General features: G+C 27.6%; 1 protein-coding gene across 1 annotated transcript; it reads right to left on the reverse strand.

Moving 5' to 3' along the window:
* Positions 1–9,503: 9,503 nt before the first annotated feature.
* On the reverse strand, positions 9,504–18,386 carry LOC126674255 (RNA exonuclease 4-like). The gene is made up of 6 exons (XM_050368676.2): positions 18,223–18,386; positions 18,001–18,131; positions 17,498–17,721; positions 16,183–16,377; positions 10,506–10,586; positions 9,504–9,860 (listed from the first exon to the last, which is right to left on the reverse strand). Exons 1-6 carry the CDS (start codon positions 18,383–18,385, stop codon positions 9,626–9,628), a joined length of 1,029 nt encoding a protein of 342 aa, XP_050224633.1. The 5' UTR covers position 18,386; the 3' UTR covers positions 9,504–9,625.
* Positions 18,387–20,180: the final 1,794 nt, after the last annotated feature.

The raw sequence follows: 20,180 nt of genomic DNA on the forward strand, positions 1-20,180 counted from the left end.
TTTTTCGTGAAAAACAATTTTGGAAAATTAATTTTTGAAAATTTTAAAAAATTATACGGATTAATTTTAAAGAATATTTAAAAATAATTTTAAAGAATATTTAAAAATAATTTTAAAAAATAGAAAAAATTTTGTTTTGAAAATTTCGGTTTAGTTTTATTTAAAAAAAACAAAAGAGATTTTATAAAAAATTTGTTTTCCTGTTCGGTTTTGAACATAAAAAATTTAGTTAAATTATAATAAAAACCAAACCAAAAAAATTAATAGGTTCAATATTTTTTAAAAAAAATTGTTGCTTTCAAAGTTTTGATTCTTTTTTATTTTGAAAAAAAAATGGTTTGGTTTGATGTAAAAAAGATACATTTTTGAGTTATTATTTAAAAACATATAATTTTTTAAGTTATTATTTAAAAAAATATGATTTTTTAAAAAAACAAAAAAAAATTAAAATTAATTATTAGTTAAATATTATATATATTGAGAGTTCAATTTTTTTTGTTCATCCAAACAATATATTTGAAATTCATGAATTTGAAATGTAGGATTTGAAACGTAAATTTTTGGATACATGAATTTGAATTTGGATTTCAAATTTTACATCTCTGATACATAATATACATGGTAGATATATTATTTATACATTTAATCCGTATTTGATATGTATCAACAATGTATCCGATAAACAATTTATAAAATTATACTTATTTTTTAAAGTAATATCATTTGTGTATTTTTATATTTTAAAAATTAATATTTAAAAATTTAAATAAATACATAAATAAATTATTTATTTTAAATAAAAAATGAGTTCCAAATTCAGCAGGCTGAATTGGGTACAAAATGAATTGGACCCGATTCAGCTTGCTGAATTGGCCAATTTCTACAATGCGCGCGAGTCAGTGTCATTTAATATGGTGCACCAAATAACGCTTCAGCTGGCCTAACGCACGCATCAGGCCAGCTGGCGCGTGTTGATATCAGTGTGCGTCAGACTGACGCACACTGACGTCAGAAAATGGCATTGTTGCAATTTATTTAAAAAATGGCAGAGATGAAATTTTTTATAATAACATGACATTGTGTGAAAATAGAAGCTATTTTATGGTGATTTTGTTATTTTTAAAAAAATAAAAGTATAGTTAATTTTGAAATAATTAATTTATATAATGTTTTCACTTTTATTTCTTTAAGTTTTTGACGTATAAATATTAATATCAAATATATAATTTAATTCATTTTAAATGATATATAAAATTATAAAGAATGTCAACTACTCTTATATTTTATGTTTCCTTTATTAACACATTTCATCATCACATAATATGTGTTTAATTTAATTTTAATAATTTTAATATAAAAATTAATTATTAATTGTGTATTACATTACTATTTAGTTTATTTTTTATTTTTTATTTATTAGCTCACAAACAAAATTAATATAATAAACTTAGGTGATAATTGAGAATTTAATGTCCAACTAACAATACTTTTATTTAAATATCATGAAATTAGTTTGACATGATATATGTAAAATAATATACAAAAATATTATACTTTTTGTCAAACAATTTCTAATTTGTCCAAATAGCACATAAATATATTTCCAAAATAAAAATATAATTATTCATAAATACAAAATTATTTAAAGAAAAATGCAAAAAAATATACTAATTAAATATTCTAAAAGAAGTAGTAAAAAATGTAATAATTTAGTTTAATAAACTATCTAATTTTTTTAAAAATATTATAATCATAATTTTATTAAAAATAAATGAAAATCCAATAATAAATAAATAAACCGTGCAACGCGCGGGCCTATCGCTAGTGTTTATATATAATGGAACACGTCGGTGATTAATTCAAAAAATTATAACCAAAAAACAAACAAACCATAAATAGATATAGTCTTTGAGGTTTTCATCATTACATTATTTATTGGATTAATGTTATAAAAATTCACCAACTTTATACGTTTTTTCATTTTAATCATGTAGTCTAAATTTTCTCATTTTCATACACGAACTACCACTTTTCCCCAAATTCATGCATTGTGTTGATATTTCATGGTTCTATTGGTGCAATTCAGTGAGGTGGAGGTCATTATATACCAATGAATGAGTGCCACCTCAGCACCGTCCATGAATTTAAGAAAAAGTGGTAGTTCGTGCATGAAAATGAAAAAATTTAAACTGCATGATTAAAATGAGAAAACGTGTAAAGTTCATTATTTTTTTGACATTAACCCTTATTTATTTTAGTAGACATCAATTGTTTTTATTATAAACAATGAAAAAATAAAAGAAAGAAAGAGAGTACAAAATGCATACATATATGGAAAATAAAATATATTGGACGGATAATAAAAAATAGTGATAATTTCCTGAAATACATGTTTTGGTAACTTATTTACACCTTTATCCGCCAAATTTTGATTTTTCTTTTTTACCTTTTTTTTATTTACGAAAAATACCTTTTTGTTTTTTTAATTTCAAAAATACCTTTTCCTCGGTTTCCAATTTTGGTTTTCGGTTTTCGGTTTGTTTGGTTCGGTCGACCGAACCGACTGACAGTTTTTTTATATAGTGTAAGATTAGTGTATATATAGTGTTAATTTTTATTTTTCATAGATTTTTTTTTCTGGAATTTCTTTTATTTTTATAGTGTAATAGTAGTGTATATATAGTGTTTTTATGGTGTTTATATAGCGTAAGATTAGTGTATAAGTAGTGTATATATAGTGTATAAGTAGTGTATTTATGGCATTTTGTAGTGTTTTTTGTGGTTTTACACCATGAAACACTGCAAATACACCATAAACACTGCAAATACACCATAAATACTGGAAATGCACCATAAATATACTAAAAAACGACAGAAATACACTATAAATACACCAAAAATACACTAAAACGTAAATATATTACAAAATTACTACAAATGCACCATATATCAATTTTTTCTTTATAAAATTAGTAGCAATAAACAAATCTATGAATAAGAGAAGACAAAATAAATAATTATATGAATAATAGAACAATTTTATAAACAAAAAATTATAGATCTACAATAATTTATTTACAAAATATTTAAATCATTACAAAAACCTAAAAAGTTACACAAATCTAAAAATGAGTCCAGAAATTCATAGCGCGAACGGAAGAGACGAACAGACTAGCGCGAACGGAAAAGACGAATGGAAAAACGACCGAAAACGACGAGAAATCCATCGGAATTAGACGAACGGAAGCGCGGCCGGAAAGACGAACGGAAAAGACGAACAGAAAAGTAATCGGAGGAGATAAACTGAAAATCGAATAAAAAAAAGAAGAAAAGAAGAAGAAAAGAAGAAGAGAGAAGACAGAGAGAAAAAAAGGTGGATATGTAAAAGTTTAACCTAAAATGAGATAAGCCTTCTTTATATAGTGGGTATTTTTGGTAAATAAGTTAGCTTATTAGATAATGTAGGATAAGAGGAAAGATGGGTCAAAATGGTGTAAATACTTTACCCAAAACAGGTATTTGAAAAATAATTCCTAAAAAATAAGATATAAATTTTCTTTTAATCTTACATATATATTTATTTTTGTCATACAATAACAATTTATAAACTCGGACACCAAATTTATGATTTCGTTAACTGATTTTTTTTTGTTGAAAAATTGAATTTTATGATTCATAACGTGAAAAAATTGAATTAGCATAAGAATGTTTCAAATATATTAAAATAATAATTTTTGGATATAAATTAAAATTAAAATTAAAAATTTTAATTTTTTGTAAATTAACAAATAAAATTTCTTTTAAAATTAGAAAATACATAAATTAATATAGAGATCCATAATATAAATAACCTTTTGAAATTATTGTAGTAAGAGAAATAATATCAAAGAGTTTGTATTTTTAAATAAAAAAATTAAAATAGATCTTTATATAACAATTTCAGCTATTAAAGAAACGACAATATTTTTTTGAATGTTAATATTATAATTCGTCTATAATTAGGGCTCTTTCTTAATGAAAAAGCCCACTTGCAGCTAGGCTTGTTGTAATTTAGTAAAAGAATAAAGGACACTTTTATGGAATTGTCGCTGAATTTACATGAATAGGCATAGAAGTGATTTTAACTAGAATTGTCCATGGGACAGGCTTGGGCCAGCCCGCTGGACTTTTTAATTTTTAATATAAGCCCAAGTCTGATCCGAGTCCAGTTCATATTTTGTATTTTCTATCCAACTCGGCCCTAACACTATATATTTGCGAACTCAGGCCGGACTTATATACAAAACTATAAAAATAAAAGTTTGAGTCCGCTCGTAAAGCAGCGAGTTTTTTTCGGGTTCGGATTTAGGCAAAAAATCTTTGCCAAGCCCGGCCCTAAGGACCGGGTTTGGGCGGGTCGGGACGGGCACCAAAATTCATGAACATGCCTAATTTTATCTTTTATCTTTTTGTTTTGTACCATAAAATTATATTAATAATAATAAAACTTGATCACTTAATGTATAACACCATTTTATTCTAAATGAAACCTACTTTCCAAACATATTATCAATCAATTCAGCCATAACAACAAGTAAATTCGGAATATCAATTCTATCGTGGCTGAAATTATTCTGATAATTGCACTCATCGGTGCGCAGCTTCTCCTTCATTGCCTCTAGCACAAACAACATCGTACTAATAAGGGTTTTCCTCTCTTCTTTCTTAGAAAGACCAGGATCACCATTGAAAATAAGAGCCTTTGAGCAAGAAAATTTTTGACCCATTCTTTCTAAAAAAACGTTAATATCAGCTGTGTCTAATTTTATCTATAAGTGTAGTATTCTAACTCTTATATTTTGAGGATTTTTTAATGAAAGAACTCAAAACACTATTCAATGTATAGTGTGTTGGGTTGACTTTTATACTAGTTAGATAAATAATGAGATATGGTAAGTTATTTAATTTTTCATTAGTGCATGTTTATTTATATTTACTTGAAAATGCTCATAGATATTTCATAATTCAATTTTTTTCATTTTTTTTTGAATTAAATTATTTTCATTTTCGTTAACTTAGTTTGCAGATGATGCAATGGTACGGAAAGTTTCATATTGCTTTCTAGTAAGAGATCTTTCATTATCAACCAAACAATATTAATATTATGTGTTCATAATGCTTACTAGTGTTTATACTATGATCAGCTCTGTCGTTGTTGGTATCTTACCCGATAGAATAGGCCACAAATATACTATTGTCATATCCAGCATTAGTGTATTAACCGGTGCGGCATGGACATATTTGGGAAAACTATTCACACGGTTAATGATCAATAGATTCTTTTATTGGAATTGGGTTGGGCTTCGGCCTCACCGTTTCTCCTCGGTTTGTACGAGGTTTTCTATGCTCATTGCCTGAGATTAATTTTTACTCCGACCGTTAATATTTTTCATTATTAATTCTCGTTTCATTTTTCTTAATTAAAACATGTATACTAATTAAATATTCTTATTTAATTATTTGTAGATATTTTACAATATAAGCATGCTATTGGGTTTTATAATGCATGTCTTGTCACATGTAATCATAAATCATTTAAGATAGAGAATTTTGTTGAGTAGTAGTGCTATTTTATCTCTACTGATAGCTATGGTTATGCCTTTTTTGATAGAATTGCCCTATTGGCTTTTCTCAAAAGGTAGGGTTAGTAAAGGTAGTGAAGTTGTTCATAGATGTTCAGTTAGAGTGGCAGATACAAATCAATTACCTAATAAAACGAGAGCAACAATGGATATACCGGCAGAGGCAATAGGAAATAATGTTGGCATCCCTGCACATATTAGAATAAACAATATATTGGTTTTGAAAGACTTGTTATGTCCTAACCCTATTATTTCATACATTTTATTAACCATCGTGAGTATATATATTTCTCAACAAGGAGCAGCTTTACTTATGAATATATCATGCCAGATATATTCTAATATCTACTGGCCAATAGATAAAGCAAAGTGAATTATCAGTTTGGGTTGAGATATACATAGTCGCCTTCAAGCTACTCTCGTCAATAGTTCCAGTTCGGTAGTTAAGTAGGACTAGACCTGTTCACCGGATTTAGGCGGGCTTGACTTTTTTAAAGACAAGTCCAAGCCTGGCCCGAGCCTGATTCAGGCTTTAAATATACTATCCAAGGCCGGTCCTAATGTATTATTTTTACGGACTTGGGCGGGCTTACATTGATTTTTACAATATTAAAAGCCCAAGCCCGCCTATTAAAAACAGACTTTTTTTTGGATTAAGGCTCGAGCCGGGTTTTGGAAGAAAAAATTAACCCGACCCTAAGAGGACGGACTTGGGCAGACAAGCCGGGTACCCAAGTCCATAAACAAATCTAGATAAGACTAGACGTCGTCCATTACTATTACGTAGCATGAGGATTGTATTTGTCTCATTACTCATGTTTGGATCATCACTTATAGACGTTTACATTAATCCTCATCATTTTAACAGATTTATATGGGTTAAATACACAAATCCCTTAAAATGAGGCTTTGTTTTTATTTATATCTCATAAAAAAAATTATGCAAAAATCTCTCCAGTCTTTTTGAATGTTTTCATTTATACCTCAATACTTCAAATAAGTATATTTTAACAAACAAAAAGACAATATTATCCCTTATATGTGTCAACATCTCATTGGTCTCTATTTGAGTAGTAGTGCTATTCCATCTCTACTGATAGCTATGATTATGCCTTTTTGGATAGAATCGCCCTATTGGCTTTTCTCAAAAGATAGGGTTAGTAAAGGCAGTGAAGTTGTTCATAGATGTTCAGTTAGAGTGGCGGATACAAATCATTTACTTTATAAAACGAGAGCAACAATAGGTATACCGGCAGAGGCAATAGAAAATAATGTTGGCATCCCTGCACATATTAGAATAAACAATATATTGGTTTTAAAAGACTTGTTATGTCCTAACCCTATTGTTTCAAACATTTTATTAACTATCGTGGATATACATATTTCTCAACAAGGAGCAGCTTTACTCATGAATCTATCATGCCAGATATATTCTAACATCTACTGGCCGATAGATAAAGTAAAGTGATTTATCAGTTTGGGTTGAGATATACATAGTCGCCTTCAAACTACTCTCGTCAATAGTTCCAGTTCGATAGTTAAGTAGGACTAGACCTGTTCACCGGGTTTGGGCGGGCTTGATTTTTTCAAAGACAAGCCCAAGTCTGGTCCGAGCCTGATTCGGGCTTCAAATATACTATCTAAGACCGGTCTTAATGTATTATTTTTACGGACTTGGGCGGACCTACATTGATTTTTACAATATTAAGAGCTCAATTCCGCCTATAAAAAACGGAAATTTTTTGAAGGCTCGGGCCGGGCTTTGGAAAAAAAATTAATACCCAGGCCCGACCCTAAGAGGACGGATCTGGGCGGACAAGCCGGGTACCGAAGTCCATAAACAAGTCTAGATAGGATTAGACGTTGTCCATTACTATTACGTAGCATGAAGATTGTATTTGTCTCATTACTCATGTTTGGATCATCACTTATAGACGTTTACTTTAATCCTCATCATTTTAACAGATTATATGGGCTAAGTACACAAATCCCCGAAAATGGGGCTTTGTTTTCATTTATATCTCAAAAATAATTATGCAAAAATCTCTCAATTTTTTTTGAATGTTTTCATTTATACCTCAGTACCTCAAATAAGTATATTTTAACAAACAAAAAGACAATATTATCCCTTATATGTGTCAACATCTCATTGGTCTCTATTTGAGTAGTAGTGCTATTCCATCTCTAGTGATAGCTATGATTATGCCTTTTTGGATAGAATCGCCCTATTGGCTTTTCTCAAAAGATAGGGTTAGTAAAGGCAGTGAAGTTGTTCATAGATGTTCAGTTAGAGTGGCAGATACAAATCATTTACTTTATAAAACGAGAGCAACAATAGGTATACCGGCAGAGGCAATAGAAAATAATGTTGGCATCCTTGCACATATTAGAATAAACAATATATTGATTTTGAAAGACTTGTTATGTCCTAATCCTATTGTTTCAAACATTTTATTAACTATCGTGGATATACATATTTCTCAACAAGGAGCAGCTTTACTCGTGAATCTATCATGCCAGATATATTCTAACATCTACTGGCCGATAGATAAAGCAAAGTGATTTATCAGTTTGGGTTGAGATATACATAGTCGCCTTCAAACTACTCTCGTCAATAGTTCCAGTTCGATAGTTAAGTAGGACTAGACCTGTTCACCGGGTTTGGGCGGGCTTGATTTTTTCAAAGACAAGCCCAAGTCTGGTCCGAGCCTGATTCGGGCTTCAAATATACTATCTAAAACCGGTCTTAATGTATTATTTTTACGGACTTGGGCGGACCTACATTGATTTTTACAATATTAAGAGCTCAATTCCGCCTATAAAAAATGGAAATTTTTTGAAGGCTCGGGCCGGGCTTTGGAAAAAAAATTAATACCCAGGCCCGACCCTAAGAGGACGGTTCTAGGCGGACAAGCCGGGTACCGAAGTCCATAAACAAGTCTAGATAGGATTAGACGTCGTCCATTACTATTACGTAGCATGAAGATTGTATTTGTCTCATTACTCATGTTTGGATCATCACTTATAGACGTTTACTTTAATCCTCATCATTTTAACAGATTATATGGGCTAAGTACACAAATCCCCGAAAATGGGGCTTTGTTTTCATTTATATCTCAAAAATAATTATGCAAAAATCTCTCAAATTTTTTTGAATGTTTTCATTTATACCTCAGTACCTCAAATAAGTATATTTTAACAAACAAAAAGACAATATTATCCCTTATATGTGTCAACATCTCATTGGTCTCTATTTGTGTCAATAAGATGCCGACAAATATGGATCTTAGTTTGACAAACCCACCAATCACCACTGACCTCCGGCGACTCTCTCGTTGGCCACCACCGACCTCTGGCAACCCTCTGGCCAGTCACCAACCACCCCGGCCAGCGGTCAAGAACTGCTTGACCGACGGTGAATATAAGTCAAACTTTAAAATAGAAAATAAAATAAATATTTTCCTCTTTTTAGGATTTGAAACTTCAATTATTGCTGATAATTTCTTTAATAATCAAATTTTATTTTCATATATAACGAGATATATCAAGATATTCTTTAGCTTTAGTTTTTTTTATTATATTATTAAACTGTTTAGTGTTTATTTTGTACTCAAATATTTTTATTTCCATTTCTAATAATTTTTGGCAGCGAGAAATCCGATTTCTCGACTCCAGCTTTTCATTTAAAAAATATTCGTAAAAAGATATTCATTTTTTAGAATGAGATAATCAAATCCAAAATTTTGATGGTAGAAATGGGATATCATTTTCCATTTACCAAACATTGCCCTAATTGCTAACCATGTATTTTGTCCTCCACTTTATAGAGAAAGCTACAAATTGAAACATATATATAAGCATATGATCATAATGAAGCTCACATATTTTTCCACGTAGCATACTACATATTCAATTCGAATAGTGCATTACATCAATTATTATAGTAAATAATTTCAATTTATTTAATTTATTTTCTTATTATTAGATACTAATTAAATCAATCTTCAAGAGTCCATGCACCAACAGTAGTAATCAGACCTTGATAAAGCAAGCATGTCATCTGGATTCATTTTCTCAACCTCATTTTGTCTCCATGAAGCAAAATTGCTGCGGTTTTGTGGGTCAGAAGCAAGTGGATATTCTTCTGCTTTATGTCTTTGGGATCTCATTCTCATGTAGAGCCTCATTGCTGCTACACAATCCTCATAAGGATCTTGTATTCCATTTTGAATCTCATAACTACATTTAAATCAATCAGTAATTACATAATTATACTTTTAGGCTACTTGGGGTTTAATAATATTTTCACGGTTACTAAATTATAGAAGGTCCTAAAACGGTTAGCGAACTAAGTTTTTTAACAAAACGGTTGTCGAAATATTAAGAATTACAAAATAGTTATCAAACTATAGTAGCTTTTCTATGAAACGATCGATGGACGAGGCAAAAATGTACAACTAGGTAGCAAGCCGTTAATCATTTTTGTGAGAAATATAGTCAGGTAGTCATTTCATAACGTTTGATAATTCTGTAAACATTTTATATAAAAAGCTATATTTCGGTAATCATTCGATAACATTTTATAATTTGATAACTATTTTATATAAAAGCTACAGTTCGATAATGCAAATTTTTTATTCCATGTACTTGCCAATTAGAATGCATTGAATCTGTCGAGTTCTATGTTCCAACATTTTATTTTTAATTTTCAAAAACTATTTTTAAAACTCTAAATCTCCAAATTGTAACCTATTTTTGTACAAAATATAGTTATTTCCGCTTTCAACATTTCTTGTTTTCGTGCAATATAGCTCGTTTATGTGGATATATATATGTATAAAAAATGAACATTTTGGAAGAAATACAGAGAAAAGAAATTTTTACCCAAGATAGGCCTGTGTTAGATACTTTAGTGAGTTGCTGAGCTTGCTTGTTTTCATCAAAGGAGGATATTTTGCTGTGTCCCTGTATTCACAAAATAGATAATGCATTGATTAAAAGGGCTCCAATTATAGACCCCAGCCTATATATTTCAGCATTTTATTGCTTTTCTATGAATTCTTCTAAAACTCAAAAAAATTCCGTCAACGATGTAAAACATCGCAATGGAATAAAAGAATCAGTTAAAATTAAAAGAGACCATATAATTTCAATTAATTCAAGTAATTTACTATAATTTTTCAATATTTTACTTTGATTACCATATTTTGATTTGTTTTACTTGGCTGACTAAATCATAATTTAATTTAACAAGAAGTATTTTGGTCACCGAATAAAAATATCAAATTTGGTTTATTATGTGTACATAAAATAAAAAGTAAAATTTATTTGGTACAAATAATCAAAAACCAATTGCCGCACACACACAATTTGATTAGAAATAACTTAACCTTGGGATGTCATTAAATTCATAATTCAACTATACTATTGAGATAAATTAAAGTAGGATTACCGATTTGAAATAAGTACCAAGTAAATTAACTTTCAGAATTAAAATTACCTCCAAATTAATTATTTATTAATAATATTATTTTTCTGATTTTCATTTCAATATTTTTTGTTTTGGAATTTTTCTATTGGCGGAATTTTTCTGTGTCCCTGTATTCACAAAATAGATAATGCATTGATTACAAGGGCTCCAATCATAGACCTCAGCCTATATTATCGTACCAAATTTTTTGAATTTCATATTTTAGCATTTTATTTGTTTTTCTATGAATTCTTCTAAAACTCAAAAATTCGGGTAATTTACTAAAACTTTTCAATATTTTACTTTCATTACCATATTTTGATTTGTTTTACTTGGCTGACTAGATCATAATTTAATTCAACAAAAAGTATTTTGATTACCGAATAAAAATATCAAATTATTTTTGGTTTATTATTAGTTTGATGTGCACGCGCGCTGCACGTGAGTTATACTTTTATTATTTTCATGGTTTATATTTGAGATTGTTGAACGTAATTTTTAATTATATATGTATTGAGATTTTATATTTAAAATTGTTATGGGTGGTTTTCTTTTTTAACATTAATTGTCATCTATATTTGATATTATATATATTTAAAATTTAAAATTAAATTAGTGATATTAATAAACTAATATATATGATCATACAAAGCCGATACAATATAAAATTTATTAGTTACATATGATTCTTAGATCCATCAATTATAACTCCCAAAATTTACATAGGCATGTTCGTGAACCTAATTGATATTATTTATTTAAAATTATACTCTTAGTTTATTTAATTTTGTTTAGGTGTGATATACATCGTGATTAGTAAAATGCTCCGCTAATTTATTATTTATAATAATAAATATAAAGTTTATATGATTTATTATATATACATTTCACTAAGTATAAATATTTATAATTTATTATTTATATTTAAAATAGTCAAACGTATTTTTTTAATTTTTATACTTTTATGTTATTCATAACATGATTTTTTAATTTTTAGTATATTTATATGTTATTCATAGAGTATAATGTAATTGATTAGGATTAGGAATAATTTTCAAGTGGTTGATTAGGAGTAGGAAAACTTTTAATAGTTAAGGTTAAGAAGACATGTAGAGAATTTTTATCTTCATGTAAGTGTAAGTGGTTGATTAGGATTAGGGAAGATTTTCAATAGTTAAATTGTACAATTATAAAGACGGTATTTTTGTCCACAAATTGAAGTGTTCCCCCCATAATATATTTTTATATATGTTATCTATATATACTATATATAAAAGCACGGATGGGGGGGGGGGGGGGGAACAGACAAATTTACCGGATAATCCTTTTAAATTTAGTACTAAATAAAGGTTTTTTAGTCATTAACTAATTAGTCATTTAAATAATCACTAAAGATATATTATAATTAGAGTTTCAATTAAAACAAAATTGTATAATAATATAAAAAAATTTATTCCTAATTATATTCCTACTTTTACGTTTAAATAAAAAAATTACAAAGCCGACATTGTTTCCCATACCAATTACTCCCAAAAAGATTAAACCACCTCAATTAACTACTATTACTCCCTAAACCAGTGCTTAGATTTGGTCCATTTTATATATTTTTGGTGGATTTCATGTAGCCTTCTTCACACGATATTATTATAACTGCACTTCTACGTTATTATTCCTACCCTTCCCAACACAATAATAGTTGTCTGTTTCTTTGTTATATTAATAATTAATTTATAAATAAACATTCAACCTATTATCTGATTTTAATTTGTTTTTACTTTGACACTTATCTGATTTTAAACAATTATTATATATAATTAAATACTTATTCTTTCATTTTTCTTCATTCAGATATTTGTCTTTCATGGTTAAATTTTGTCTTTTTCACTTTTTGATATTTTTTATAATTTAAACACTTATTTTTAATATTTGTACATTTGTCATTTTAATTTTGATTTTTTAATTTAAAATTTTAAAATTGTTTCTGTCATAACTTTTTTTTAGGCCAAATGTCGTAAAAAGGCCAAACCTTTCATAAAAGTTTCATAAAAGTTCTGACCTTTTAATTTTGTCGATTTTGGCCAAAAACAAATTATTTGGTTTCAATTGTGGCCATTCTCAATTTAATTTCAATTTGCCTATGTGACGCCTATGTGGCATGCCAAATATTGAAAGGTCGGGACTTTTGTGAAACCAAATAATTCATTTTTGGTCAAAATCGACAAAATTGAAAGGTCGGAACTTTTGTGAAACCAAATAATCAGTTTTTGGCCAAAATCGACAAAATTGAAAAGTCAAGACTTTTGTGAAACTTTTATGAAAGGTTTGACCTTTTTACAACATTTGACATTTTTTTAATTATGTATATGTTTATATATCATTTGTTCAATTTTTATATGAAGACACTCTCTAGATAAACTATTATTTATTTCATTTATTTTGAAATATTTTATATAAGAAACATTTTTTTTTAATTTTAATTTCAAAAATTAACATAATTAAACATTTTTCTTTTTCTTTTTTAAAAATTTTCTTAATTAAAGTTTATAAGTTGTTTTCATTCAAAAAAATTCAATTTTTTTAAATATTTTTTTGATTTATTTTATATTATCAAACAAAAAAACATAATGATGTTAATATGTTATAATAATAAAAATTAGAATATAGATTACATAATTCATTTTGATTAGTATACAAACTCTATATAATATCCTTTACTCTGTAGACTATATATGAATATTATTTTTGTCTATTTTTAATATTTTCTAAAAAAATAACAGTAGATATAATAGTGTCGCATCAATTTAGATATGTCAGTATGCATTTATCATATTAAATAAAAATATTATAGAAATTATCATTACTAACTTTCCCAATTTAATTGATTCTCTTTCAATCACTAATAATTAGGGGTGGGCAAAAAACCCGGTCAAACCGATTAACCGAACCGAAACCGGAAAACCGAACCGGGAAATGTGGTTAACCGGACCAACGGTTTAGGTTTAGGTTTTGATTTTTAGTTTTCATGGTTAATGGTTTAGGTTTAGGTTTTGGATTTCTAAAAACCGTGGTTAATCGGTTAACCGGTTTATATATATATATTCATATATATTTTTAATAATTAATAAGATATATTTTATGATCTATAAAATAATATTGATTTTATAATATACACAATAAAATCTAAATATAAAAATATATTGACATATATTTTATTTAGGAATATTTACACATTTTAGGAGATTTTATATATGAAAATATTGTAAAAGAAATTTGTTTTCCTTATTAAAATATTTACTTAACAAAATAGAAATATTTAAGTCTATAAATAGTAGAAAGTGGACGTGAACAACACTACAAACAATTCAAAAAATACAAACCTAACTTTAATATTACTCATAAATTATTTGTAAATAATAATAATTTTAAATATTTGCATTGATTTAACTATTTATAAGATAGTTTAGATTTATATTTTTTTAATATAATTTGAATTTCTATAAATTTTTTTTGTTTGCTAAAAAATCAAATAGAATTAAAAATATATTTTTTTTGTCTTTAATTTTTCTAATGGTTATATGGTTAAAAACCGCAAAACCGAAAAATCGAACCGTTTTTTATGGTTAATCAATTTACCGGTTAACCGTTTAAAATTTTAGGTTTAGGTTTTTAATTTTAAAAACCGTATTACAATGGACCGGTTTACAAATTACCCTCATGGACCGGTTAACCGGTCCATGCCCACCCCTACTAATAATACCAAGTTCAACTTTTATAATCTCATAATAACTTCACTAGATTAATAGTCATATGTAAATAATTTTTTTATACTATACTATTAAATATAGTATATATGTTTCTAAAAAAGTTTTTTTAATTACTATTTCAATTTAATAGGTCTGCAACAAAAAGCTTTTTCTGGGCCTTTTCAACAGAAAAATATATAATAATAATTTGTCTTTTAAATTTTTTTATTAACCTACTTATAAATTATTATTATTTAATTAAAAATAAAATGATCATTACAAATATGTTTATTTGATTAATTCTTAAAATAAATCAATTGAAGTATTTCTATATCTCTATTAAAAACTCTAAATAATTTAATATTAATGACAAATAAAATAAATTAATATATAAATTGACGAGTCACATTACGAGCCACGTGCGTAGCACGTAATGCGAAACTAGTAGATATAGATGTATACATAAAATAAAGGTCTAATCATTCAAAAACCCTCCACTTTAAAACTTTTTTTTAATTACACCCTGACGTTAGAAATTTCTCTCAAAATCCTCCCACCTTTAAATTCCTTTCCAATTGCACCCTGACGTTGAAAAATCCTCTCAAAACCCCTCCATGTTTAGATTTTTTTTTTCAATTGTACCTCAAATTAGAAATTTTTATAGCTTTGATTTTAAAAAGTTATTGGATATAAATTTAGGATGAATGGTTTTTTACATCATTAATAATATTAGTGTTTAATTAGAATATAGATTAAAAATAAAAGATTATTTTAAATTTTTTTTCATGTGAAAAGAGGTCAATTTACTACTTTGGGGTACAATTGAAAAAGAATTTAAAGCTGGGGGAGTTTTGAGAGAATTTTCCTACGTCGGGGTGTAATTGACAAAAAGTTTTAAATTTGGGGGTTTTTGAGTGAGTAAGCCTAAAATAAATAGTAATCAAATTTTAATTACTTATGACAAATAATATCTTATATTTTATATATACACACAATCAACAAAACATCGACTCGAAATATTTTTCTTCAGTGACCAAACTTAACATAACCAAATAGTATAGTAACTAAAATGCTACGTTTTGAAGTTTGGTCATAATTTTGTAATTTTTGAAAAATACAGTGACTTCCAAACACAATTATCCGCCGATGTGAAATAAGTACAAAGTACATCAATTTTCAGAATTAATTACCTCCAAAAGTAGTTATTTAAAACTTATTTATGTAATAATATTTTTTTTCCAATTTTCATTTCAAAATTTTTTGTTTTGGAATTTTTCTATGGGCGGCACATCAATAGCTTTTGTGAATTATTAAAAGCAAGTCAAAATGGGTTTATATATATATATACCTGATCATGAGAGGTGGATATTCTAGCTGAAGACGGTCAAGATCATGACCCACAACAATTCTTGCTTTTCCTCCTCTGGGTCGAATTTTCCACATAGGCTCTCCATTACAAAGGAATGTTTGAATCTTAGATTGAACCATCCTTAGCGGCATTGCATCTCTTAGATATTCTGCCCGAATTCCGGTACTCTCGTACCTAGAATAAATTTATCGCAACAATATGAATTTCGTATGATTATTCCATGTTAACCCTAGAAAAACTGATATATGTATAGTTATTACTTATTAGTATATAGATACAAATATATTTATCTACCAATAATCATAGTTAATTTATAATATGTATTAAGATATTTAAAAAATTTCAGGGATACTTTATCTTTAAAAATATTTCATGACTCGATTGTTTCTGTCATAAAATAAAGTTGTATTCGTCAAATAAAATAAATTTTATATGCATACATAGACCTGTGGTGGAGCTGTAGTCAAGCAAAACCGGGCGTGTGCGCCGGCGTGTTTCAGATTTTGATTTTCTAAATTTGGAATAAGCTAACTGAAGAAGACGGCTTTTATTTGTTGTTCTTGGATCAAAGTGATAAGAAAAACAAAACTAGCTGTAAAAAATTACGTGATTTGTTTTTTTTAATATCTTTGTTTCACTAATACGATGTAAGCCCATTTGCTATAATAATAAAATAAGAGTCTATTTGTTTAATTTATAAATTGTGAGTTCATTATTTTTATTAATTAACTATGAGCTTTTCTAGAGAAATAAACCTATATAATGGCCAAGTAATAGTATTTTATTTAATTTAATGATGGATTTAAATAAAACTATAATAAAAATATATTAAAATAGTTAATATTAAAATTTATTTATTTATCGTTGATAAATTTATTTGTCATTATTCTTTAGTCTTAATTTAGAATAATCAACGTGTTAATAATGTATATAAATGAATTAAATAATTAATACTTGATTAACTTATGCATAAAATTTTAAAATTTTAAAATAACCAAATAATATTCTTTAAATTATTTTATAATCTTTTGACTTAAATAAATGATTCCTTTAAGAAATAATTTCTTCATCCAGAATTCTTGACTACGCCACTTTTTTTTTTATTAAGTGATAGATTGTATTAGCACATCCACAAAAGGTGAAAGGCAAAAGAAGCTATAAGAACGAAATCACTTAAGTCCTTACAACAAAAAATGCTAGATCAAATCGACAAAGGTTTAAAGATCATAATATTTAATGATAAATGATTTATAATTATTGGTAGATAAATTTGTTTTGCATAGTATGTGCTTACCTATAGTTGGTAACAGGAATTGGTGGTTTGACATAAGTGTGGAAGATAATATTTTCATTGTCATCAATTAGACAAACCCTTCCACAAACATCAAGAGACCCATCACTGCCTCCTCCGACCATTTTACAAGCAAGACCAACCACTTCTGAACCTCTAGTACTATAACCATTCTCAATGCTCAAGCTGTCACGCAGACCTAAATTAGCCATGCGAGCAAGTATGCCCTACATCAACAAAAAAAAAATTCATATCGGTCATTTTATTGAAGATATTACGGTTAAAAATATTTGCGGCTATCGAACTATAACGTTTAAGAAAACTTATATTGTTCGGTATATAATCGAAAACAAACCACCTCTTGTTTCTAAAAAATGTTAGTTTGATTATCAAAACATTACAAATTAATTGTTGGTAACCATCTTGTTAAAAGTGCATAGTTCGGTAATTATCTAAAATATTTTTAACATGGACTATATAAAAAATAAAAAGATTGGTCAATATACAGCATGAACATTTGATTGCCGACATCGATCTTGATGAATCATGCGTGCATTAGAGGTATCAAGAATGGTTAAGCAGAATCTGCATCCTCTGATATTGAAAATGTTTTTGCATTCTAGTTTAGGCAATGGTCCTGTAAAATAATCATATAGCACCCTTTTTAGGTCATACAAGGAATTAATCATGCATGCAAGACTATACTAATAGTAATAATGAATTATTACCTATAAGATGCTCTCTCAGTGATTCAAAGGATCTGCAGTGTTTCTTACAGATTCCACACATGGGCTCATGAACCGAGTGATATGAGACTCTCATGTGTTCCACTAAATGCTCCATTTTGTTGAATTGTCTGAAGCAAGCCGCACACTTATGCCTAGAGTCCATGATAATGCTGAGTAGTGAAGAGAAATGTAATGGAGATTATGATATTTATAATAAGGAGGAGCCAAAGAATATGTTCCAAGTTGCAGCAAGAGACGAATGAAACCTGAGTTTTGAAGCTTTTCTAACTTCTAACATTCGTTGTAATCCACAATGCTTCGGGTCCACTGCTCAACTTTATGATTCTCTCGTATATAGGAGTGAGCAAAAGTCGAGTCGAACCGAACTAAATCGAATCGAAAAATGACTAATATGAAGCAGTTTAGTTTTGGATTTTTATAAACTACGGTTTTCGGTTTGGTTTCGGGCACCAAACCAAACAAATAAAACCGAACTTCCACCTTGGTTTAATTTTTTATATATTTATATAAATTATATGAATTAAAATATTAAAATTATTAATTTTTAGCACCTTTATTAAAAATTAATATTAACCATCACTAATAATCATTGTATTTAGCAAAAATGTAATTATAAATATAATTTTAATGATGGTTTGTTGAAAATTAGTGTTTTTTTTTATTTTATTCTTTATAACCGAAAAAACAGACCGGAGTAAACCGATGCGAACCGAATTTTCGGTACACCAAACCGAAAAATCATAAAACGGACTATGAAGTTTGATTTTTAATTTTAGATGAACGGTTTGGTTCAGTTTTGGCATTTTTCATTCCAAACCGAACCGAACCAAACTGTGTACACTCGTATTCTCATATTCCAAACTCTTTATAGACACCAAGTAGTTCGTTGCTCAAGAAGATAGATACATTTAATAAGAGAAATTTATAGGAATTTGATATTTGGAAGACATTTTGTGCATCAATTAATTCGTGAGTCAAGATAAATAGATGGGTTAAAATATTTTTTAGTTACCGAAATCAACATTTTATTTGTTAGATTTTGATAACTCAATTTTTATCTTTACTACAACGAGAGATTATTTATTCTCACGCGAAATTTTGCTTACATTGCAAACGAAACCTAATGGTGTGTTCTAATATATCCATATATATAACACTTTTTACTAATTACTATTATCAAAATTAAAAAGATGTTGAATTTACAAAAATCCAACAAATTATTGACCACAATTATAGGAATTTTTATGACAGATAGGGTTTCAGTATACTGGGAGAGGAGATTACACGTAATAATTAACATGCAAAAATTATTTGAGCCTGAGTTTGGCGAATTTTGAGTTTCAAGAAGCTCAACTTAAGTTGAGAGAAACAAAGAGAAATTGTCTCCCTAGAAAGTTTTCATTTTCGATAATCACTGTTTTTAACTTCTCATTTAAATTTCTATATAACAATTCTAGCTCTTTAAATACGAGCTCAGATCATTCAATGAATATTGAACTATTTGATGCTCAAATACCAAATGAAAGTTAACAAAACTGAAAAAGTTTGTCATGATGAGGTTGGACAAAACCAATTAACTTTTAGCAAATATTATTATTTTTCTTTATGTAAGTTACTTCACTTTTTATTGAGTTCATTTACATTTTTTAACAATATCATATGGAAAAGATACAATGAAATTAAAGTAAAATAAATTTTTCTATCTATTATTTTAGCTATTTTATTAAATTTATTATGATTTTAAAATTTTATGAATTTAGCTTTTTTTTTTTAATTTTATTAAGTATAATCACAATTTTTTTTTTAATTTTATTAAATTTATTATGATTTTAAAATTTTATGAATTTAGCTTTTTTTTTATGAATTTAGCGAAAAATCATTTTGAAGTCCTTGATTGACAAAAACGACGCCATTTAAAGTAACAAATTGCATTTACA

Source organism: Mercurialis annua, linkage group LG3, assembly GCF_937616625.2.
Source record: "Mercurialis annua linkage group LG3, ddMerAnnu1.2, whole genome shotgun sequence".
In the NCBI taxonomy this organism is placed as follows: domain Eukaryota; kingdom Viridiplantae; phylum Streptophyta; class Magnoliopsida; order Malpighiales; family Euphorbiaceae; genus Mercurialis; species Mercurialis annua.